General features: G+C 33.6%; 1 protein-coding gene across 2 annotated transcripts; it reads right to left on the bottom strand.

Annotated features, from left to right (window-relative positions):
- Positions 1 to 430: 430 nt before the first annotated feature.
- On the bottom strand, positions 431 to 26,678 carry LOC144447250 (cytoplasmic dynein 2 intermediate chain 1-like). Of its 2 annotated transcripts, XM_078137164.1 has the most exons (30): positions 26,547 to 26,678; positions 25,896 to 25,949; positions 24,507 to 24,675; positions 23,001 to 23,182; positions 21,643 to 21,774; positions 20,631 to 20,690; positions 19,942 to 20,129; positions 18,963 to 19,005; positions 18,323 to 18,388; positions 17,533 to 17,634; positions 16,849 to 16,929; positions 16,344 to 16,439; positions 16,012 to 16,027; positions 15,324 to 15,550; positions 14,704 to 14,815; positions 13,852 to 13,955; positions 13,271 to 13,397; positions 12,735 to 12,811; positions 12,042 to 12,118; positions 8,882 to 9,186; positions 7,700 to 7,764; positions 7,250 to 7,301; positions 6,779 to 6,845; positions 6,194 to 6,281; positions 5,609 to 5,675; positions 5,046 to 5,104; positions 4,581 to 4,626; positions 4,212 to 4,389; positions 3,367 to 3,439; positions 431 to 2,687 (listed from the first exon to the last, which is right to left on the bottom strand). In XM_078137164.1, the coding sequence occupies exons 1-30, from the start codon at positions 26,559 to 26,561 to the stop codon at positions 2,574 to 2,576; spliced, it is 3,042 nt and encodes a 1,013-aa protein (XP_077993290.1). In that variant the 5' UTR covers positions 26,562 to 26,678; the 3' UTR covers positions 431 to 2,573. The 2 variants fall into 2 exon arrangements, with proteins under 2 accessions (XP_077993290.1, XP_077993289.1); XM_078137163.1 differs by lacking the exon at positions 18,323 to 18,388 and having other exon boundaries at positions 16,012 to 16,036; positions 16,359 to 16,439; positions 23,001 to 23,227.
- Between the last annotated feature and the right edge of the window lie 246 nt (positions 26,679 to 26,924).

Here is a 26,924-nt window from a genome sequence, read left to right as displayed (position 1 = left end):
TCTCCTTAAAGTTGCTTACCATTTTGTCGATAGTGTGCAGCCGTCGTTCACAGTTACGACAAATCTGACCTTCGGTAACATCAACTTCACCATACTTGAGTAGCAACATGTGCAACTGATTATCTTTGCTGTTGCGGATTTTCTTAAAAATTAAGCGAAGTCCGTCACTCCCACAAACTACACATGTTGCTGTGTTTATTTTCACTGGGGTTTTACTGACAGTGACAGCCATGTTGCTACGACTCACCAAATTGAACTTTACGCGTATACGAGCGTCTGTACTGTTGATTGGCTAGTGATGTCACGTGGTAGTCCGACATTTTTGTCAAGATCCTGACAAAAATGGTGGCCCATACCTGACTCCTTTCGTGAGTGTAGCGCCAGCAGCGGTAGAAAGGGGGCAGGGGACCAGACTACCTATCAGGGGGTTGACCGCTGTGTGAAGTGAAGAGAATGGTATACAACCTATCCGGGGGCTGACCGCTGTGTGAGGGCGCCCTGTCACAGTATACTGTACCTTACAGAATATTACAACCCGTACACAATTAAGTAATTCAATATTGTATTATATAATGTTCATCTTGGTTGTAAAATGAACTGTTTTAATTGATTTGAATTGTAATTAGTACAGATAGGTCTGTAGACTTGACAACAGCTGGCACTATTCCGCTATCGTAACTGACATTTTGAATTTTTGCTCCATTCTCTTCACTTCACAATGTCAGTTAGGATAGCGGAGTAGTTTAGTGATAGTAATTCTTAAGTCTACTGGTAGGCTAAGTAGTACGTGGCCCTTCTAATGTAGTCAATTTGTATATAATGTGGCCAGTCGGTGAAAACGAAACTGATACCAATCACAATTGTTATATTATATATACTGGGGGTAGGCCTAACTGAGATCTACATGATGGCTAATGATATCTTTAATTTATGCTCTAGTTATTTCCAATTTTGATGCTTTGCATGGGTAGCTTTATTTACAGAGTTATTACACTTTAAAGTGACTACATAGAATGTTCTTCACAGTTGACAGCAGTTCTATGTAAGTATGTAATTCTGGCACAATTGGGGACGGAATGAGAGCTTTTTTTTGACACATACACTTACTTACATGTAAAGACGTTTTATGTCATGTAAACTGTATACAGGGGTGAATCGTTCAGAACTGTGCACTTGATATTACATAATGAAACATGTCAGGTGATTGGGTGAATTTTCTAAATTTTCATGTAAATCAGCAGGTCAGCCAATCAGATATCTAGTTGCATGGGCAGGAAATGATCAACCAAAAAAAGTGCCATTTTGTAAATTATACTCATGACCCCTGACATGACATGACCCTTGAACCCTTCTATGATATGTATATACCCTATTGGAAAATATTCCATTTCTAAGTAGACTGTAAATTTTACATAGCCCCAAAAAGTGGAGGTAGTCACAATTTATATTTATTGTTCAGAAAAGCAGTCATAAAAAAAAATATCAAGGTGAATTGTGGGTACAGGTCAAAGTTCACTTATATGCCTAATAGTGTTGACTGGAATGTTGAAAGTGTTCTGCAATAGAATGTATGTCTGTATGTACAAGTAAAATGCTAACCACATAACAAGAAATTGTGTATCAACAAAAATATGGAGAACCAGAAATAGTCTGATTAAAACATAGCTATAATACAGTAGGTAACATACTTGTTTGTCAGACTTTCCATTTGACCAATGTCATATTATTATATACTTCGATATTATTCCCCAATATTTGTCTTCGTTCAATCAAGGAAAACATGAGTGACCCAAGGGGTCCTTGTCACTATGAGTCGTTAGACAAGTAGTGACAAACCCTTAGGTCATGAATATTTCGCAGCTGAATGAAGAAAAATATTGGGGAATAATATAATTATACCATCATCAACTCATAAATTGCAAAAATGTGTAAAATGTTTGTTATTGTACGTACAATAACAAACATTTTACACATTTTTATGGCTTTTTGCAATGTATTAAGTTATAAACACAGACTTGGTATATGTTTTTCACATTTGGTTTTTCAAGTAGAAAGCCATGATAAAATCGTTTTATAAATTCAAAATCCAAAATAAAAACCAAATCCTCATTGATATGACCACTTTTAATTATTTCAAAAGACAGTACAAACATGGTGCTGTCTTCAGAATTGTAAGCATAGACAGTTGAGAGACATCTTCTCCTTCTATTGTCTATCTTGTAAAGTACGTTAAATCTGGTTGTCTGCAGATTTGAGGCAACGTTCATCTGAGTATCTAGGTTTTTACCAATGTTTGACTCCATCATAGACCCTACATGTGTAAGGTCTATGACTCCATCAAGGAGTGTTTGTACATATATTTGTACAAACTACAGAAAAATTTACCGAGTGAATTTCTCATATTTTAGCAAGAAGACTGACACATATATCTTTGTTGATTGAACAATTTCTTGGTATCTAAGTTTTTACTATTAATACAAAAATTCTATTAACCAGTGCTCTTTCTCTTAACAGTACAAAAAATTAACATTTCTATATCAATATTCACATTTAAGTTTTTTTAAATGTTTTTTTTACATAATTTTGTCCATGAAGTTTGTTGTTTTGTGTAATTCATCAGGTTCAGATTTGTAGAATTCATCATTCAATCTATGTATTTCTACCACTCCATTGTCAATAGCTATGGCCTGAAATCAAAAATATTACAATACATTAGATTGACAGACAATGCAAGTAAAGATGAATGAAGACAAAAGTTTACAAATGTTTCACCACTGAGGGCGCTAAATCACAGCGAGTGTTTTTGTTGATGGAAATGCCACATTTGGTTGAGCATGATAAGCTATAGGCTGGTATTACTGAGTATATTGTTTTTAAATGTTTCACAGTGTCACTAAAATGTAGAGATATTTTGATAAAATGTGATTTTGCTACAAACAATGTACAGGTATTTGTACAGTAGAAGTAGCTAAATATCATAATCTGCAAAAGTAACGAGTAGAACTGTCCTGATAAATAAATTCAATCCTGACATTTCAAATCAATATTCTTCTTCATACGATATCAAGGCAAGATATATAGTAGTAGGTCATCACCTGACTGTATATCTAAATGTTATGGAATAGAACGACAAGTTCTAATTAACGGTAAAATATGCAAAGAAAGATCTAAAATATCATAGTTTAGTGGTTATCCGTTGTTTTGAATCTGAAAATATCCTTGGTGAAAGATTCAAAAACCATGGACAAACTCTAGACTATTTATTTCACAACATTGTGGAGACTTACAAGGAGTACTTGAGCAACAGAAGTCTTAAAATCAACAAGCACAATTTACAAAGATTGAAATGTGTTGTACGTCACTCACCATTTCTGGTCTCCTTCCTGGTAATCCTAATCCTGTTGCTGAATGATCATTGGACAAAGAACAGGTGGTCAACCTACAGGAACAACCAATCAGCAGACATTATTACAAATCTAGGGCTAAATTGAAGTGTGTCATCGGTCATAACATACAAAAACTGTACGTTTGAAATTTGAACATAAAACCTGAAGTTGTCGTGATCACTAAATCATCTCAGTCTAAAATTTAACTTGTCTGCATCTAATAATACTATGTGGTTTGGCCAAATACTGTACTCCTAGATATTTTCACTACTTCAAAATTTTGTGATTTTATAGTCTTCAGCAAGTTCTCAAAGACTAATTTTCAATAATAACCAGTCTGGTACATTGTATACATGTACAAGAAGGCATTTTAGTCACTACTTATTTTTTGCATTTTTGATTTCCAGCAAAATTAGCGAAAATAAGTCTGTAATGAAACTTTCCAGGTTTACAGATGTTTCCATTGATAAGGTTTTGTACAGAGATGATTAGATTGGTAGGTTGATTCAGTTTTTTGTTGTTTTTTTTAAATCTATTTCTAAGAATTGTAACCTGTTGTCAACATTGCATATTTCATGAGTGGCTTTCAAATGACAGCAAGGCATGTTACAGTATTTAGAAAGTAATATTCTGAAAACAGATTTCATGTGACTATTTCCCACTGATCTTGCAAACATTTTTTCATTTGCCAGACCACCTTATTACACAATTTTTTTAAAGTAACTTCATTTTTGTGTCAACTTAGAAAATCTAGATATAAGGTTGAGATATCGAAAACAATCTAATAGTTTTTCATTATATTTTTCAATTTTTTGTTCCACTGACCTTCCTCCAGGAAACTGTTCAATTTTAACAGCTGATCCATCTCTTTGTAATAAATCCCAGGTGTACACCTTAGCTGTGATGTCAATCACATAGAACACAGATGGTTTACTACGTGACCATAACACTTTAACAATCTCCATACCATTGGTTGAGTTAGACCATGTCACTACTGGGTATTCTGTTAACACAACAAAATACACTCACAGCTCAGTTTTAACACATGACAGCAAATTTCAATCTATCTTCTGACAAACCATTTAAAATTCACACTCCAATAGTCACGACTGCTAATGATGTCATCTACACATAAATAACCATGTTTTCTCTCCGTATTTCTCCTTTATTGACTATATTGAAATGAAACCATACCTGATGTAATGTTGTAGAGTCTCAGACAACCGTCCACACCACCAGCCTGGAAATTAACAATGTCAAAATATTCATATAATTGGTAAAATTATCATGTTCGTCACTCCATTACATCAGCTGATCACATTGGTGCATAACTAACACTAAGAATGCCAGGTACTGTATATAAGTAACTGATCTCAACAATCCCTTTTGCCATGAAATAATGGGAAATGGTGTTTTATTAAGAAGAAGCTGTAACACTCAACTATCATGGGTCGTACTTCTGGGCCAAAAGCTACTTCTGAACAGCACCCCTAGTGGCCAAACTATGTAATCTTTTGTTTTTCTGATAACTGGTCTATGACGTATTGTGATAAATGCCTGGCTACAGACATAGCATACAAACTAAATCATGACGACAGTATATGTCACTCGGTTAAAATGAAACTATGTACAAAGAACCAAGTCAGCTGTAGTACTCACCAAGAAACATGGAAGACCAAATGGTGAGAAATCTACAGTTACAATATCTACTGGTACTTCTGCAATATATAAAAAAATGACAGTTTGTTTTACTTGCGTACTTCGTCTTTTGTCATCAATTATTACGTCATTTGACAAAAGTAATATCATTTTATTTTATTTTTTCAAAGTATCATTTTATTTTTGGACAGTCATGGTTCACCATTCAATAGTTACAGCAAATACTGCTTGTGTGGAATATCTGCAAATCTTTACCTGGAGCGTGATTTACCGAAATCAACATTTTTGTCAACGCCTCCTCCGAATACTTTACAGAATAAATTGATTTTTAGTGGTTACTGTTAAATGTTGTTAAAGTGATCAGTATCGATTGCAATTTTTGATTTACAAAATAAACAGATTGGAAAGAAAAAAAACGTCGTAATAAACATTTGACAGTACGAGGTATATACAGTATACAGATATACAGTAAACACAAAAATACTGACGACAGCTTCTCTTTGAGATTAGTGACACTGTTGCCACGGTTACAAACAAATTTGAAAACTCAGAACACTTCTTACCCGATTGGTTTATAAAAGCTTTAGGTGGTGCCTTACCACCATACCTGACAGCATGGAGTACACAACCCTGTAGGTGATGAAAATAAGAATGATTTCAATGAAAACAACAAAACAAAATAAACTACATGTACTTCAGAGATGCATGAAACAATGACATTTACTTGTATTTACCCCCTTAAGTTTCCATGAAAACATTGGGTGCACCAGAAAGATTTTGAACAAAACATTCAATGTGATAACAATTTATCACTGGCTAATGCTTCTTACAACTATTCTATCAAATGACCAAAAATGTTTTTCAGTTTGGCAGATCAAATGATTTACAAAGGTTATAATATTCTATTAACTTTACACTGTATTCTAACATCCCTAAATCTAATATTGCTGTCTCCTTCATTCATCTCAGTTTTAAAAGAAACTACCATACATATAACATGAATATACATCCACCATTGATTGTAGACAGTATTTAACATCCACACTTTCTCTAAACGAGTTTAGAACAATGACCTCATCCACGCCACTAGAGGGTGCTGTAACATAATGTATGATTAATGTAAAAATTTGAATACAATGCCAACTCACCAAATCTGTACCAACATATAGATGATTAGGATCTTTAGGTAGTAGTTGCATCTGAAAGGCACGGATTGACGATTTGGTTCTAATATCCCTGTAAGAAAGACAACATGTCATGATAAATAGACTTAGTAGAGTAGAGGAATATAAAGTGTTAGACCTACTATCCTTCAGGCATCTATTACAGTTAGTAATAATCATTAGAATTCACTTGATTTCATACCTACCTTCATCCTTCATAGACACCTGACATACTGATGCTGTGATAGGGAGTCATGACTACCTAGGATACTGGTGAATTTATTGCTTTATTCCTCATTACATTGTACACAATTCATGTGCATTTCTTTGCTTTCTTGAAGACACTGTAATAATACACAGTTCCACCATATTCAGTTTACAACATAATTCTACATAATTATCAGTAAATGCAGTCTACACCATTGGGGTACACAATTTGGGAACCAGCTTACAGACAATGTTGAGTTACTGCAAAAGGACTGGCAAGTTGGGTAAGTATGATGGTCAACTCAAAAATGCAATCATAACCAATACTTCTAATATTGTACTATCAAAGAATTGATACCTTACCTTGATGGAGATTCAAGTTTGACAAATGAACTTTTGATCAATTTCACTTTGCCACCTGGTATAAGACCTGAAATAGATTCAATGAAATGAAAGTGAATAATAATGTACACAACCCAATATTTAGTAAGCAATCAAACAGTCCAAATACCCACACATGTCCTATTTAGTCCCAACCTGCTACTGCGCCCTCTAGTGGCAACAAGTGAACAAGACTAGAGGTTCTACTCAAAAGCTCCTGGTAAATCTTTTATAACTTCAGTTGTGTGAAATCAGTTAAAAAACAATTTTCTGAATATGTAATATTTCATGAATATGTACATTTCCTACCGTAGTAATGACAACTACAATAAAACTGCAAAACAAAGTTAAACAAAAATATTCTTCCTATGTATGTTGATGAACATCTTACAAGTATGTGTTGGCTTCACTTAATTATAATACATGTACAGATAATAAAGTGAAATAGCTTACCTAAATCTGATTCAGATCCTGCTTTATCTGGCTTTGAAATCTCTACAACAGTCTGTATGTAGGAGTAGATAAAATAAAATAGAAGTGAGTTTGTAACAACGTACAAAGGCTGTAACTACAGTCTCGATATTCCAAACAAGGCACAATGTGTTGTATTTTGGTACCTTAGAACTTTCACTTTTCTGGTGAACTTGTACTTAATTAATTGGGAACTTCAGAGAATTGACAGAGAAAGTGTGCTGTATTGGTCAACAGAGCATCAAATGTCTCCTAAACATTGACTCTTAATGAGAAATGGGGGGGGGAGACGACAGAGGGATGGGAGGTTGGGGGGGGGGGGATTATTGGGCAAAACATATACATATAGCATTATACACATACACATGTATATAGTCATACATGTACGTATTACTATCAACACATGACTTCATACTACAGAATCAAACTTACCCAGAAATTGATAATTGCTTGTTCTTCTACAGTGGCTAACTGGAATGATAACCCTGATGTTTCATCTACAAAATAAAAACATCAAGTATTTTCAAGTCACGAGTTTTAATACTTGTGTACAACTACATTTATATTATAAGTTGTTTAATTTGTAACAATACAAAAACTTTACATCAAATATCAGAGTTGTATTATTTATTTTCATTGTCATTAAGTTGTCATTAAGTTGAACTTCACTGAAAAAAACCCCACTATTTGAAACATATTACAAAATTATTGGTATACCTTCTGTTGTTGAAGAGGATCTGTTAAAAGAAGAAATTGATTTCACATCCCATAATTGTATTATAATAGTATACATGCTTTACTATAATAGAAATTGTCCTTGTTTGCATGCCAACAATTCAATTAATATATAAGAGGCTGCAATTTACTGGTTACAAGACTTAGTGGTCAACTGAAACTGTTTATTAAGTCACTAAGGAAACTGATTGTAGACTCAATAAAATTATTGTGACAAGATCACTTTTGACAAGCTAAGACAGAAGCAACTAAAACTATACATGTTGACATTAATCTATCAATGGATGTTGATGTGATTTACACTCATAGTTCAGTCTATGGGAAGACCAGTGAAGTGTTTTATTTTATGTACACCTCCAGTATATATTTACAGACATGTCCTGTATTTAGACTCAGTCTATGGGAAGACCAGTGAAGTGTTTTATTTTGTGTACACCTCCAGTATATATTTACAGAGATGTCCTGTATTAGACTAAGTCTATGGGAAGATCAGTGAAGTGTTTTATTTTGTGTACACCTCCAGTGTATATTTGCAGACATGTCCTGTATTTAGACTCAGTCTATGGAAGACCAGTGAAGTGTTTTATTTTATGTACACCTCCAGTATATATTTACAGACATGTCCTGTATTTAGACTCAGTCTATGGGAAGACTAGTGAAGTGTTTTATTTTGTGTACACCTCCAGTATATATTTGCAGAGATGTCCTGTATTTAGACTTTGGTGATTATACCAGCATTATCAATGCACCACTATCATCTATATACCACAATACTAGTTTTTATTCTTGTTTGTCTTAGCTTGTCAAAACTGAGGGTGCACCATGTACCAAATAACGTAGCATGCAAAAAACAACTAAATTCAACAACCTCCAACTTACCACTAACATTGCCACCAACTGAACCTCTAGATAGTGATGCCTTCATACTTTCTATAGGTGATACAATAGCCAAGACTGTAGTTATCGGACTATGATGGTTTTCATCACCCAGTACTCCATCTGTACTGTATGTAGGCATCCGTATTACCCATTCATTATCATCTATATGTGTTACATGGTGCATGGACGATGACTCTCTCAAGTCCCACACAACCACTGAACCATCAGCTGTACCGGCAAACGCTAGAGTTGCTTTGGTTGGGCTAAAACAACAACTGAGTGGTGCTGATTCACAGGATAATATTCTGTAATGAATGAAAAATAGTTGATTTTCTGTTTCTGTTGCAAAGTGTGAGACAACGCCACTTGTGTGGTTACTTTTTGGTTTGTTTAGTCTTTACATTTGAAATAACATTTTTACCATTAAACAATGGAAAAACATATTGACCTCTTTACTTGTCGGTTATTTTATGAAAGGAAAATGAAATAACATCAACAACAAAAACAGTTTTATCTCATAAATCCAGGGTATGGTCAAGTGATAATTATCTCTGAGTAGCACATACACTATGGGAAGCCGTTCAGGCCAAAAATATTTTTTTATTTTAGCTGTAGTGTTTTATATTTTTCGTACTTACAAACTAATTTTAACCGTTTATGTACTTTTATTCCATGTTCACATTATTTTATTTGAAATAAGTTTGCATTTATTTGAGAATATTGTTTTATTTTTCGTCAGACCAGAATTTGTTTAAGGATTATATATAATTGAAAGTCAAAATATATTTTTTGTTAAAGTTTTTTTTTTTTTTTTAAATCATTTTAAAAAAATGTCAACTTTTTTTTTTTTTTTTTTTCTTCCCAACTTTTTTTTTTGGCCGAGTCTGCTGACAGGCGCCGGTGCAGAGCACGTCGTGCTCGTACCCGGCGCCTGTCAGAGTACGAGGCGTGACCTTTGTAAGTGTTAAGTAGGGTTTCAAAGATAGTGGCACTGCGGGAAATCAAAACAATCCATGACACTAAGTGGCCAAGTGATATCACCTTGTCACATGATCTCACGGATTCAAAACACACCCATCCAGGCCGTATTTTATTACATTACTCATATAGGTTGTTTGTACACCCATATGATATACTGATATTTCATTTTCAAAGATATGGAAAAGGCATACTAAACATCCAAATTAGTTTTTTATATGACAACAATACTTTGATACTCTGACAAATATAAAAATAGAGCATAAAAATCCACCAAATCAAGGGAAAGTAATTACAATCACATGATTTCAACATGTCAATTAAGGATATGTGATTTGCCGAATGCGTGTTCGCACCCATTCGGAAGACTTCGAATCTCACTAGCACTGATGATGAACGTGTGAAGCTATCGTCATATATTCACATTGAGGGTGGAGGTCTACTTTTGAAAGTGAAGATGAATAGCTTCACATTCGTGTTTTGGCGTCAAATACACGTTCTTATTACCTTCGAAATTGATCGCTCAAACATTATATCAGATCTCAAAACTGTTAATTTACGTGTGATAGTATCTGTTTTTTCCAACAACCGCGTCTTCAGCCGCGTACGATCCATGTGCAACGGGTAAAGGTATTTCCAATGGGTCAGTCAGGTACTTCTAGTACGAGCGCACATGTTGACGTCGACCTACTGTATTACATACGTAGACGTGTTATTCTCAACTTTTCATGATATATGCATGTGTGCTCAGAACACCAAGAGAATGTATACTACAATGTACGATGAAGTAAATTGAATCTTTACAACAACGACGACGACGACGACGACGACGACGACGACGACGACGACGACGACGACGATGATGATAACAAGGCGATAAAAGCTGGTCTAGGTTGATATGTAATACAGCAGGTCGACGTCAACATGTGCGCTCGTACAAGAAGTAGTACCTGACTGACCCATTGGAAATACGCGTTCGTTTTCCTCACGTTTTTGTTCCTAAAGCTGTTTTGCTCACGCTCACAGTATAGTGTACCATCTTATTTCAATTCTGGTCAGTTTCACAATAATGAATGTAATTGTTATTGATGCAACAAACTATAGTTGTTTTAGATTAACTACCTTTACCCTTTGCACATGGATCGTGTCTTACGTACTACATCATGTAATACATCATACATGCGGTCATAACCTTAACGTGACGGTGTACACATGTGTGTACGCGGCTGAAGTCGCGGTTGTTGGAAAAAACAGATACTATCACACGTAAATTAACAGTTTTGAGATCTGATATAATGTTTGAGCGACCAATTTCGAGGGTAATGAGAAGGTGTATTTGACGCCGAAACACGTCGTAATGGATGTCGAAGGACATGCCTGTCACGAGCACGACGTACTCGTGACAGGCGCTGGTCAGCAGACTCGGCCCAAAAAAAAAAGTTGGGAAGAAAAAAAAAAAAAGTTGAAATTTTTTTTTTTAGATTTAAAAAATAAAATAAAAAACTTTAACAAAAATATATTTTGACTTTCAATTATATATAATCCTTAAAATAATTCTGGTTTGACGAAAAATAAAACAATATTATCAAATAAATGCAAACTTATTTCAATTAAAATAATGTGAACATGGAGTAAAAGTACATAAACTGTTAAAATTAGTTTGTAAGTACGAAAAATATAAAATAATATAGCAAAAATAAAAAAATACTTTTGGCCTGAACGGCTTCCCATACATACACAGCACTCTGTACATACAAAATATTAGATGTAATGTCAAGAAGTTTTCAACTAACAAAATGAATTAACATATTATCAAAGAAACATTTTCATGAAATTATTTATTTTTTGTACCATAATTCATTTTACATATGTTTTGGGTCAAATTGAAATACAGAAACTCTTATCACATTTACAGAATGCTGGTAATCAATATTTTACCCCTTGAAGTTTTCAATAAAAGATATTTCTTTCCTTTTAAACATGAAAGAAGCCTTGTGTTTTCATCAAAGGTGTTACAAAATAATTGTTGAATGTGTGTGATATATTGTGAATGAAGTCCAAATAAATATCAATTTTAGCCACTTTAGTTTGAAAAGGGGATTGGGGTCTGAAGCAAAACTGAATGGATTTAGTTTTTCACCCAACATTGTATCTATTGACATTGCCTGTTACAACTACTTACTTTTGGGGTCTTGACGATTCATTTACATTCCATAGACAAAGTAAACCTTTATGTCCAAGTTTATCTCGAGATGAAATCTGAAAAAAGATGAAAAGAAACAAAGATTATGAAATTATATATAATATCAAATTTGAAAGGATTTAAATTTTCCAAATATAAATTTCATCAAGAATTACAATTATTTCCTAGGTGTCATGATGTCACTTATTACTAAACAGTTTTACTGACCAGATGATACTCTATTAACAGGGTGAAAATTACTCAGAACTTTTAGAAACCCTTTGAGTTGAGTTCTGTTGAGTCCGTCCAGTTCTCATTTGTATTTTTAATGTTACAAATATTTTCACTTTCAAACAGATTTAATATTAAACATGTAATAGTGAAAACAGTGGCTAAAACTGGAAGAAAATGCTATTAACAAGGAAATATACAATCTGATTAGGAAGCACTAAAGTTTATGCAGTAATGACTCAAAGCATGTGATTTACATGAAAACTACGAACTTATCTGTGATGTAACTCTGACACTTTGAATACTGTAAACATGGACATTTTCACTGAAGATTTATTATCGTTTATTTCACCAGAAGTCAAAAATAAGTAGTGACTAAAATGCCTTCTTAAAGTAATCACAGCTCAGTATGGAAGTGTTTTAATGTCTTGTTTGCTCAGAACAGAATGAAGTTTGACTTACCTTCCTAGGCATACTATAGGCAGTGAGTAGTATATGAGTTTGTATTGGATGAAATTCTATATGTACAACATGACGACCTGACAGAATTGGAATAGACGATAAATTAATTAGTCACATAAACATGAAAACATTGTGAAATAACCTATTTAACAAACTAAAGCAGTCAAACCAACAAGACAACATGGTGAAATCACTAAAAACATAACCAAGTTTAGATGAGTTCATACGCAAGAAGTGATAAAAACAAAAGAATACTATATATTGTCTTTGAGGGCAGTATACTGGACCCCATCCTAACTTTGAGGGCATGGCTAAATATTGCACAATACTGTGTCAACCACACTATCAAAGCACAAACAAATACACCCCTCCTCTTCAAACCCAATACATCTATCAACCAAAATCTCACTTACATTCATATCATTAAAAATTTCTTGCTTTTTAGGTATGGGTTTGAATTCAAATGTCCATAAAAAGTAACTTATCAACAGAAACTAAATACCACCATTTCCGAGTATTAGAAATAGTATACATACCTTTTAGAAATGACATTTCTGAATTAAGTTGAGTATAACCTTCACTAAATACAATTTGTCTTTGGTTTGTTTTTAATTCACCACTAGATTTCATTGCTAGATTTTCTTCCAGAAGAACAGACATAACCTATGATAGAGAAAAGGAAAATAACATGTATTACAAACTTGTAGGGTTAGGTTGAGTGACTGCAAAGGATGAAACTGTCATAATTCCCTTTATTTCATCTCTTTGTTCATCAGAATTATAAAAAAGTGATACCTGTAAAATAAAAATTCTATAAAAACAAAAGAACACTAAATGTTGCCTTTGAGGGCACTATACAAGAAAACCATCCTCAAGTACACAAGAAAAACCAATCACTGCCAACAAAGACATCAATGTTCAATGCTCTCTGAATGTACACATCATGTATCAAAGCAAACTGAAAGGCAGTTAAAAAGAGTTATGGATGGACAGATGACATAACAGATAACCTCCCATGATATCCAAAACTACCAAACTCTTGAAACATTTTCACTTCTAACCCATTTTGCTACTTTAACAAGTATTTACGGCATAATAGACAAATTAATGGCCCTACCTGTCCTGCATTGTCTAAGAAATTAACTAATCTTGATGAATCTACAACTTTCTTCTTTGCTCTCTCTAGAGCTGTCTCTTCGTCCTCCTCCTCACCATCACCACCTAAAAAATAAAACAAAGACAAATATCAGAATTCTACTCAATCCAATGAATCAAAGCTAATTTGATAATTTAACTCTTTGTGATTAAAATGGAAACCACTGTTTTGGGTTTAAGAGTTTAACTATCCAATAAAATTATCAATATCAAAACTCTGCTACTACCTTGGCAGTGTTCTCAAAAGCCCATGAGTACTGGTTGGTATTTACATACCCATATGATTACGCATCATTATGTTAACTGGGCAGTGGGTTATTATATAGTGTATAACTCATATACATCGAGTAACACTGAAGTAAAGCTCTTTCCCTATGTGCTATGTCCATTTATAGCATTCATATCAAGTGTAAAAGTATACTGTTTCAATTGGGTTATTTATAAGCCTATCATGTGGCCTTTCTAATGTAGTCAATTAGCAAATGAAACAGTATACTTTTACACTTGATATGGATGCTATAAACGATTGTGGTACATACAGAAAACGCTTTACTTTGGTGTTATGAATTGTACTTGATATGGATGCTATAAACGATTGTGGTACATACAGAAAACACTTTACTTTGGTGTTATTGGTTGTATACAGTGGGACCTGGCAGGAAGCATATAGAATTAATTCTACTACTGGTACTGGTTGGTACTGACCAGTAACTACCAGTATGAGGAGAACCATACCTGGGAATACATCAAAATTTTGATACAATCCAATCGTTTGAATTATCAGCAATTCTTTGATAAAGTTATATAATCTTACCTCCAACACCAATCATATCGTCAGCTGGAAACTGTGTCCATTTCTGTCTGTACTCTATATCATCAGTTTGTATATCTCTATCTATATTGTCTTCATTACATTGCACATAGGCCTACAAAATAAAGATAGCCAGGTTACATTGCAAATAGGCCTACAAAGTAAAGACAGTCTAGTGGCATCTCTATTTTAAACTTTGACAAAAACTGTGTCAATTTCGGTCACATTTCATGTCTCAAAGTAAAACATCTATTCCTGTTTGAGCTTTCTTGCTAACAAAGAAACTGAGCCAATAGTTTCAGTACTGTATTACAAGTCACACACAAAGTGTGTCTCTTTCTAAGACACAGAGATACTCTCTAGTTTTGCGTGTGTTCTCTTGATAAAAAGAGAAATTGTGTTCAAAATGTTACTCAAAACAACTAGATGTAATTCACAATCTTTCCTTAAAGTAAGCTTGTGTAGGCATAATGATTCTTTCTTCATTCAGCTAGAAAACACTTGTAACACAAGGACTGTCACTACTCGTCTTGCAACTCATAGTAACAAAGCCCCTTATGTCACTCATATTTTCCTTGGTTGAATGAAGACAAATATTTGGGCATACTATCTAATGGTCTTACCTGTCTAGTATCAGATCTACCAAAACTTCTAATATACATGTCATATTCTTTCATTGGTGGTAAATCAAACATATCAAATGACGCAATATCCAAATCAATCAACCTCATCAACTCTTTACCACGTTTCATTTGTTTAGATGCAGCCTTATCACTAATTACTCTCTGTTTAGCAGCCACAAAGTTAACGAATGTACGCCCTCCTCTGCCAGTCCTTGGACGAGATGTATCTACAAGAATAAGAAATGAAATGTGATTGGTCAAATGTTGATCTTGGAAGGTCGCTTACCAGATCAATGCATGATGGAAAAAACTTAACAAAATAGATTTTGGTTATGTGAATAATCTCACAATGTTTGAAATAGATGTTTTAAAAAGCTGGGTCAAGATACCACGATTTCAGTGGTTAAAGATGGAAATTGTGCTTATAAGTAACTAAGCATATGAAGTTTTCAGATTTTTGGTAGTTCCCAAAAATTACACCATAATGTATGTCATTTTTTATATAATTATTGTATCTGAATTTCTTGTCAGAGTTCTAACAGTCACTAGACATGATTCAACTTGCTGTAACAGTTTGCGTAGTATATGGATATTACAATATGACTAGTTACCATCAAAACCAAAAATGTTATAGACTGTACCCTTTTCAATATTTCAGCTGTCTTGCAGACAATATTCTATTACTTACCACCACTAGATGGAGACTGACTGGCCTGGAAAGAGAAATTGAAATACAAGATTAGATATCATATCAATATAATCACTGTCAAGTCACTTTTCTTGTTTACACTATATTGCTAAGTCTGACGTACATATATATCAAAACTCAAATTGTCAGGAAGTTTCAAGTAAATGTGACACTCAGTATGGTAGTCTTCCTAAAATAGTTCATAACAGGAAGAAGAAACTGGTAATACATTACTTTCTGTACTTGCTGACTGGCAACCACGATCAGAATCATCTTGAGCCTGGTGACAATTTTCACATACATTAATTGAGTTATGTTATGGAAGACTTAACAAAAATAAAACTTACATAACCCCTGTCTCTAGACCGTAGAGTTGCCATATTTTCTGCCTCCATAGCTCTTCTTATTTCATCTAACTCTCTGTCCTTCTGTAAACACAAATCATATCAGAACCGTGTTAAGATAGGGAAAAAGATTGCATTTTACATACCATGCTAAGTAAAGTATGTTGATTCAATTAATCACTTGTACACAATCTTTTGTTTTGATTTGATTTTTCTCATTTTCAGGTTACAATTTCATGTTATCAATGCTGCCAAGTCAGTTTGAAGAAACAGTTTATACTTAGATGTAAGTTTTTGATGACAATACTTTCTGACTGAACACTATAGGCTGTGGTGGGGCCATCTAATTATCACTCATGTCATTTTTTCTTTTAAATCCAGCCACAGAAGTTATACATTTCTTGTATTTGTTTGTGTCAGAACCACAAAATGGTGTCGGATTATGAGAAATAGATTTTTCAAAGGGTCATAATAATATTGTATAAACACTTACTGCTGACATAACTCTAGGAGCCTCACTGTCGTCATCATCATCACCACCATCATCATCATCTTCAAAATCATCATCATAGTCCTGATGGATACAACATACCAAAGAACAGTGATGAATTTCATACTCCTAGATATCAAAATGTACTTTAAACCAGTTCTGTATTTTCAAATCTGCTTAAAATATAAACCTTAGATCTGGTAAATCACTGTAAAACTTACATTAGAAAGGAAGTGATCATATAAACAGATCGCATTTTAATTATAGTAATAAAAATCTTTATTTATACAGGATAGTTCTTTAAGTTTCATCAACCTGTCTCCCAAGAAGTCCAGTGAGGGCTGCCCCATATACTAGAGTGCATAGGGAAAACATGCATTGTTTGGAATTAAATAGTCCGCTTACTGACATTCAGTGTGATCAATTTAATCACACCCAGATTGGGTTCAAATCCCACCTGCAATGGCAGGAGGTTTAACCACTCAACTAAAAATGTTAACATTGAGGCAAAGTATACATCATCCTTCCATCAACCACCATGTACCTCATTCCCGATCCCTTATTTACCAGCTGGTGGAATTAAATAATGTATTCAACTGTATACTAAATAATAATAAATAAGTGATTACAACAAATTTTGACATGATATGACAACAGATGACTGAATGTAACACAAAATATCCTCACCTCAAACTCTTCATCCTCATAATCATACTCATCATCATTGTTGCCTACGGCAACCTCTTCCCCATCATTTTGTTTGACCTCTTCCTCCTGCTCAACTGAAGGCTGATTTTCAAAATAGAAACGAAAACATTTGAGTTACAAAATGTATTTGAGAATACTTTTACTCCCACACTGATACATACAAACATGCAGTAAATATGTCAGTAGTGCTGTAGGGTAGTGAAAAAACACTACTCAAACAAACAAGGCATGTGCAGTGTTATACATTATATGAAGGATGGTGTGTTTACATGTTGGGATCAAATGGATGGCAACTGAGTTAATACTTCTGGGGGTATATTTTTCAGTGTAGATTGAAAGGTGCTTGTCCATGTCATTTTCATGTGTAGTATTCTATTTTATACTATAGAACATCCAACATTTGTCATTGGCAAAACTTCTACCTGGTATTCAGGCATAAAATCATTGTCTACCTTGAAGACAAATACACGTATGTGTTAGAAATAGTGACACTTTTAGTTAGGTTCACTTGACTTTACAGGGGGTGGGTGTGGTAGGTGGGGGAGGGGTGGTAGTAGGGACATGGGGGAGCAAATGGGGTGATTAATTCAACCATGCAAAATAAAACCATTCTGAGTTTGCATAATTCAATTGCTGGTAACAGCGGTACCAAAAATCACAGTTTTTGTGACATAACATGCACACAACATGCAAGGGTTTGTTGATAAATGCAAATCATAAATCTATAAACACTAAAACAAGAAAAGAAACTTTGGCATGCAATAATTACAGCTTGCTCTTCACGGTGCTGAGAACGAAAGCTGTGACCTTTGCCCTCTCGGTGTTGTTTTGGCTCCTGGGAGAAAAGGCATTGAGACTACACAGTCACTAACATAACATAACCAGCTCTAACCATTTTTATGAAATCATAGTTCCAACAAAATGTACAAAAATTTAGGTAAAAAAAAAAAGAAACTGAAAATACAAGTTACAGTCACCAACATATATCGGTAATAGCCAGTGAAAAAATGTCAGTATGACAGTTCAAACACAATGTATGGAAACTGAGGTCAAAAAGAATACAGCAGAGAGACTAATGCAGTCACTGACTTGACAGCCAGTGCAAAAAATTTCAAAAACGTACTTAAATTGGGGTAAAAATCATTGAAATTCAGAGAGCAAGACTCTACAGTTACTAACATAACATAGCCACTCACTAAATTTCTATGCAATGGTTTCAACAAAATGTACAGAAATTGCAGTAAAAAGAAATTTAACGTAGAGCAGTAAGACCACATAGGAATTAACACTATACAGATCAGCAATTAATATTCATATCAAGAAGAAAGTATGCCTGAACCACAGCAAATTTACATATTATAATGAAGATACAAACTATAATAAATTAGTATTATAAACATATTACTTACTTCATCTCGATTTTTGTGTCTTCTAGATTTCCCAGTTTCTTCCCTTTAAACATGAAAATACATAACAAGGATTAGTTTAAATGACAGACCTTTCCACAGAGATTTAAACTGTCTTTGGGTGTTCTGTTCTCTACTGAAAACTCTAAATAGATCACCTTTCACAGTAAAAACTTGGTTTCAAGGTTAGTTCCTAAAATCTTGTCCATGTTTTAAAATTACCCACTTGTGTGTCAGAACAATACATGTACAAGTTCATTTACTATATGACTATCATTTTATACAACTCTCTTCATTTATTAAGTTCTGATCTCTAGAGCTATATCATTTTGAACTTCACTATCAAAAACTTTGTGCATATCAGATCTTGAAAAAAAACTTGCTGAGGTGCAAAAAAGAGTAAAAAATTCAAACTGTTCTTGGAATAATTTTATACTGCTTTGTATATCACAACATCACCCTAAAAACAGTGCTGAAAGTATCAATAATTTTTGGTAAATATGTTCCTGAAGTATTTTACCAAGATTCCCCACTGAAATTACAACAAATGTAAGATACAAGCTATGAAAATCTATGTAAACTTACTAGATTTGGTATCTGTGCCAACGAGGCAATATCAATGTTTTATTTGGTAAGTAGGTAAAATACACGGCATTACTGGGTTCTTAAGGTATTGGAATGTGTCAGCAACAGATAAGGGAAACCTTGTAAAACTAAAAATATTTCCACACCATGTACCATCAATTAAGTGAGGAATTTTGGCACAAAACCTTACATGTAATAAATACACTGGGTATTCACTACAAGAAATACCATGCTTGATATGTGACATCTCCCTTTGCGATATTCTAGTAAGTATTCTGTAAAATAACAAATATATCGGACAGAACTTTTGCTAATAACAATGCACATTATGTAGATGTACCAGGAAGAAATTGCTATGGTAACAATGTACAAGATATGATACAGAGAAGAGACCCACCTTTCCTCCATTTTCCTTCTTTCTTCCTCTTCTCGTTTTCTCCTTTTCTTTTCTTCATGTCTTCTCCTTCTCTCCTCCTCATCTTCTTCAGATCTGTCTTTATGTCTTCTATCTTTGTCTCTGTCTTTATCTCTGTGTCTCTCATCTTTGTCATCTCTGTGTCTCCTCTCTCTCTCATCATCATCATTCTATAAAGATAACATTTGATATACACGATATATTTTGAGTTGGGTGATTGAACTATATACTGTTTAACAATTTGTTGAACATTAAACACAAATGCAAAGTACTGGTATGTATGTATGTATGTATGTATGTATGTATGTATGTATGTATGTATGTATGTATGTATGTATGTATGTATGTATGTGTGTGTGTGTCTGTCTGTCTGTCTGTCTGTCTGTCTGTCTGTCTGTCTGTCTGTCTGTATGTATGTATGTATGTATGTATGTATGTATGTGTGTGTGCTATTGTGTATGTATGTATGTATGTATGTATGTATGTATGTATGTATGTATGTATGTATGTATGTATGCATGAATGTGTGCAATTGTGTGTGTGTGTGTGTGTGTGTGTGTGTGTGTGATGTAAATAACAAGATATGTAAGTATGTACTTAAATACAATGTCAAATCAAAATTATTTGAGTATCTTTATACTAACCTAAGTCCTACCATCAAACACTCTTACCTTTTCTCTGTGTCTTCTTTCTTTATCTCGTCTCCTTCTCTCTCTATCATCACCATCATCCTATCAAATAAAAGTTCCATTACAAATTACACAGACTGGTAAAAACAAATGTTCACATGAATCAACTCTATAACAATACCATCAAGACTTCTTTCTTTCATACTAATGTGAGGTCAGAGGTCAACTAGTTACTCTCTGAGAAGACTGTGCCCTCTAAGCCAACTTGACGTGCCACTAACGCACACAATTTCTAGTGATACACCAAAAGTTGGTGTTCCCCTATTTCTTATTATGTGGTGACTCACAAGAAATCTCAGTTTTTCTCATTTTGACTCACAACAACAAAATTTGACAATCATTAGAGGGCACACTGATTGTGTTGTATGTCAATTTGTACGTATCATGTATGTACCATAAATTTATACATCTATGCGTGTTTGGGTTCTTTTTAATGCACATGATTCTTAGATCATTCTATGTGTACTTTACTGTTTATTGAACTTTACATGGTATATCATTCTATTTGGCTGTACACAGGTATTCATCAGACAGATTGTCCACATTTTATCTTACCTATTTATACCTTTCGTCAAAGAATTGTTATTCAAACGTCAAGGATTATACTAAGTGATAAGGACTGTATTACTTGTTACTTTTGCTCTTCCATTTATATATACAACTGTATATTATGAGTATTTCTTACAGTGGCCATATGGATGAGGATTGGGTATTTATTTTGGATTTTTAATTTATAAAACAATTCTACCATGTCCTACCTGAAAAATTAATATGAAACAGCATATACCAAGTTCTTGTTTGTAACTCAATAAATTGCAAAAGATTGATAAATGACGTACAAAATGTTTGATATTGTATGTCTCTAGTAGAGAGAGAGGATTAACTTTTGAAAAAAAGATGACCTATGAACAATTGCATGAATCCGTAGTTATGGTAACAGATAAAATTGACATTATAACATAGACATGCTAGACATCATTTTATAGCTTTATACCTCTTTTTCTTTACGTCTTCTTCGTTTTTCTTTATCATCATCCTCCTCATCTCTATGCCTTCTTCTTCTTTTCTCATCTTCATCAGCATCCTTTCTCTTTCGTTCAGATCTCCTGTTTTCCATTTCAAAATCCTGTCAAATACCAATATGTTGTTAGTATATGGATAAATAACAACAGTTAAAAATGTCCTGTTGAAAACAGTGCCCTCTATAGGTGAAATTGAATAATTGTATAATGCATGCATTCTGAGTTTCTGTTCATATTTGAAACGTCTGTCTTTATAAAATATTATATCATGCAAGAGTCAAGGTGAACAAAAATATGGAAGATATACTTGGTCACTGTACGTCATGGCAGTGTGTGTCTATGTCACCACAATGTATCTCTACATCACTGGTTCACAGTGTTCGAAATATGAGTTAAAACATTTAAAATTACCATTACTTTCCCTGATTTTTCTTTGCTATTACTGGCACTGGTATAATTATGTTGTTCTTCAATATTTTACTTCATTTAGCCAGAAAATACTTGTGACCTAAGGGTTGTCACTACTCATCTATCGACTCGTAGTGACAAAGGCCCCTTAGGTCACTAATGAAACTGTTTTAATTACAGCATCATTATCTAATTGTGTGATTTTTAAACAGTAAATTTAGGGAAATGATTTTTGGTGGATTGTTTTGAACTGTGTATTGTAATGAGTCTTTTTGTGTTTATGTGCAATTTTTTGGCATATGAGGTGGTACTGGAAATTATTACGTTATAAGACCACATACCTAAAAGGTGTTGTCACATTTGTAACATTTTATTTGATATGCTTATGTTAAATACTTAACTAAACCATATATTTTTAGAAAGCTCTTGATCTCCTCTATGTGAAGATGTAAGTGAAATATCGAGGTACAGAGGTTTAGCCTTGTGAATTTAAAACACTTGGAAATTGACAATTTTTGTATCGGGAAAGTCACCTCTTCTGACAGTGGTGTGATAAGTATGACAGACATACATGCCAAAACATTCATCCCATCTAAGTTATAGTGTACGAAACCTTCCCTAGAATCTTTTATAGATTCATTTCATTTAGACATAAAGACAACATAAATTTTAACCTCTATTAAAAACAAAGTGGTATTGTCCCCCTACTCATCTGTCCCAACTACCAGGGACACAATTTGATGTCAAAGTAATGGCACCATAGGACAGCATTGACTTGTATCAACAAACTAAGATCTAGTCAAATACTTCATATTGCAAATGAAACACTCTCTGTTGATTAAATAAAAGCACCATCAGTGTCTGATGTGTTTTGATGTTGTGTGGTGACACTTATTTAGCAAATTTGATATTTACTACTCACATCATCTCTCCTCTTCTCTCTGTGTCTATCCTTGTCCCTGCGTTTATCCCTTGAATCATCTTCTCTGTCCCGATGTCGCTCCTTCCGTTCCCGTCTTTCCCTGTCTTTATCCCTGTCCTTGTCTCGATCCCTCCTTTCCCGGTCTTTATCCCTATCCCTATCCTTGTCCCGGTCTCTTCTTTCTCTGTCCTTTTCCCTGTCTCTCTTTTCCCTATCTTTGTCACGCTCTGAGATAAAAATATACAAGATTGACATTTTTACTCCCCTGATCATTTGTACATTTTAACTGTAGTGATTCAACAAAACACATACAAAATTCAGTGGTCATATTGGATTCTAAAATGGCATTTCTATTTCATAAATTTGTATGATAACACCTGAGTTTTTTTGTGAATTTGTTGGAGCATCCTTGAAGTTGAACAAAACAACAGCAGAAGTTTTAGATTGTTATTTCCAAAGCACAAACTCTTTTACAGTAATTGTTAAAAAGATTTTCCTGATAAAATAAAAGTACTGTATACACACAATAGCAATCACAAAGTACTTAACACTTCATCTGTACAACACAGTATGAAGTTGAAAATTAAAGAGACATTTCATCATTATTGATTTTGTTTTTCAAGTACAACAGACAAAGAATAATAATTACATGTAAAACTGTAATCAACAACAAAAACAACATTCGGCAGTATTACATTCAATAAATAAAGACGCTCACATACACAGGTACATATCAATACAGAAAGACAAGTTAAAAGAGATATAAACATATAATTTTGAAATCATTTTCAACAAATTTACATTTAGTCAAGTTTTATATACAATTTCTAAATGAAGGAAATCAATAGATACAAGTATGAAATTTTACTGAAGTGTCAGGCTCTGTTTAGCGTTTGGCATCCTTGAAGTTGCCATCCCTAGATTAATGACCTACTGGTTACTACATTACTCTCAGATAAAATTAATAAATAAAGTAACAAAATTGGAAGCAGGGTGTGTTTATTAGAATATTTAAGTACCTAACCTATAATATCTTTAATTTAATATAAACAATAGCTGGTGTCCATGAAGCCAGTGAATGGTCAATGCATTTTGAAGAGTTAGTGAAATTTTATAAATTTCTTTATTTTGATTATTTCTGAGTGCCATCCAGCTTCTTTCCACTGTGGTTTATAGATTCTAATACATTCTTTAATTGCCAGGTAACAATATCTGACTTTTAATTTCCATAATACTTAACAATATCTGACTTTTAGTTTCCATGGTAACAATATCTGACTGTTTCCATGGTAACAATACCAGACTTTTAGATTCCATGGTAACAGTATCTGACTGTTTCCATAGTAACAATACAAGCTTTTAGTTTCAATGATAACACTATATGACATTTATTTTTCTATGGTAACGGTAACCACGTCTTAAATCAATGTTGATTTCCTTGGTAACATCCGACCTTGATGTCCTTATACAACAGTATTTCAAAATGACTATTAATGACATTCTTACCTCCATCTTCCCGTCTCTCTTTCCTTCTTTCCCTATCTTTATCTCGGTGTCTTCTGTCAGCGGAATCGTTTCTATCTTCATCTCTATCTCGATGTTTTTCTTTCCTTCTTTCTCTGTCACGGTCTTTATCTTTGTGTCTTTTCCTGTCAGATCTCTCTGAGGTTGCCTCCTAAAAACAAACAATCATCATTTCATATTCAATACATCTTGTTTACAAACTGTAAATAAAATTTATATTTTTTCTGAGTATTTTTGAAGATTTTGGATAACGTTCAATGTTACAAGTATTTTGTGTTATCGTTTCTTTTTTTTTTCTTTTTTCTTTATTTTTTTTGACAGCTGACATTGCCTTTAGTGTGAATCTCATGGAAGAGTAAAATTCATATCACATATATAAAATAAAGTTGAAAAACTAATAATAGAAAGACAATGAGTAACACTGAAGTAAAGCACTTTCTCTATGTGCTACACTCATTTATAGCATTCATATCAAGTGTAAAAGTATACTGTTTCAATTGGTTTATGACAAGTCTACCATGGCTTTTCAATTAGCAAATGAAACAGTATACTTTTACACTTGATATGGATGCTATAAACAATAATTGTGGCACATACAGAAAACGCATTACTTTGGAGTTATGGGTTGTACAATGTACTATTCCTAATCCATGAAATAGCTGAAAATTCCATTTCTTGTACCTTCTACATGTATATTGTCAAATCAATTTATAAATTATAATAAAAATACTTTTATTCTTAAAGGCCCAGCTGAGTTTGGATTACCCTAAAGTCAAGTCATATAGAGATTTTGGTTATCACTCCTCTCCACTAGGCCTAGTGAAGCACCAGCCAGAAAGCCAGTGCAATTCTCATTTGGGTTTTTAATTTACCCACTGTGCGATGACATCAATAGCATCACCCTGTGACTAGAACCAATGAGGAGAGTAGAGCAGTATGATGTACATATGACTACGATACTCAATAAACCTGATTACCACATTCAATGATCATATGCACATATTTTAGGTTTTGTATACAAAATCCCCATACGACTTGACTCTAGGCAAAGTTTGAAATGTGTCTAACAAACTTATTGAAAAATTTAGTCAAGATCAAAAGTATGATTTGATGTCCTTATGATTCCACTGAGCCTGGGTTTGAAACCCTTGCCTAGTTAAACTTTGTATCTCAATGAATTAAGATTTCAAGGGAATCAATTTCCAATATTTTGAATGGCTATGAAATCGGTAGAAAATTGTGAACACTGTATCTTCCAAACAAAAGACATTCTTTTTTTAAATCTAATCTTATCTACTAAAGCTCTAGGCCATTACTGTGGTTGTACTGAGTTTTAACAACTGTAAACAATAAGATATAATTGTGAGATACCTTTATCGACTTTGACAGCTCTTCAGCTCCCCATGTTTCATCTTTTGGACGATGCTAAATGGAAATAAATGGTAAAAAGTAAACTTACAGTAAAACTGACAACTTCAGAGGGGGAATAATAATAATATTACTATAATTTGCATTATAAGACTTCAACACGATCCTCAAGTAGTTAGGCTATGTACAGTAATATAAAATATTTTGTGCTATGAACTGTTACATTTACATCTCTGTAATATTTCATTTACAGCTGTGTTGTATCATGGAGGTATAAAAAATATGTTTATACCTCTCTGATAGAGTGTGAATAGCGTAAATACAGATTGAAATTTAAAATTATTATTATGAAATCTAAACAACTTTATACATATCTGGCAAATTAACGTTACTTAATATCTCATGAACAGATATATGTATTAGCTCCTTCGGTTTTCATTAACATTTCTTTTACCATCTGAACATTACTAAACACCATCATCACATCACAACTGTATAATGTTACGGTGTGTGTATATGTTCACATCATGCATGATGCAGCCCATGCATTGCCTACGCCGGCCAAAGCTTCACTTAGCAACTGTCAGAAATAAGATGACTGTAGCACAACGGTACAGTGTTTTCAAAAAAGAATCAGTCAGATTATCAACTTACCTTCTCTGACGGCATACTTATTTCCTAGTCGGTGAGAATGTTCTCAGAATTGGTGAAATTCAGTAAATTAGACCAAAACATAGGGTCTTTTGACATCTACTGCGCCGCCATGTTGAAAATATTCAACTCTGAGCGCATGCGCTTGAATTTTTTTTCGTCTGGTCTATTTATAGTTCTCAGCTCGTTTAAAACCAAACAACTGACCCCTGGCGGGTAAAATTACTGCTCCTATGAAGTGAAAATTTAATATTCACTAAAATAAAGTCTCGGATTTCCTTTAGAAAATAAAAAAGATGTTGAGCCAAGGATTAATTTCACTTAAAATGTTTACTTTCCCTTTGTAATATTAAAATTTGCTCAGAGAAAATAGTTCATCTG

The sequence above is a fragment of the Glandiceps talaboti genome, chromosome 16, assembly GCF_964340395.1.
Source record: "Glandiceps talaboti chromosome 16, keGlaTala1.1, whole genome shotgun sequence".
NCBI lineage: Eukaryota > Metazoa > Hemichordata > Enteropneusta > Spengelidae > Glandiceps > Glandiceps talaboti.
Note: the sequence above shows the minus strand (reverse complement) of the source record. Positions and strands in the feature narration are given on the sequence as shown.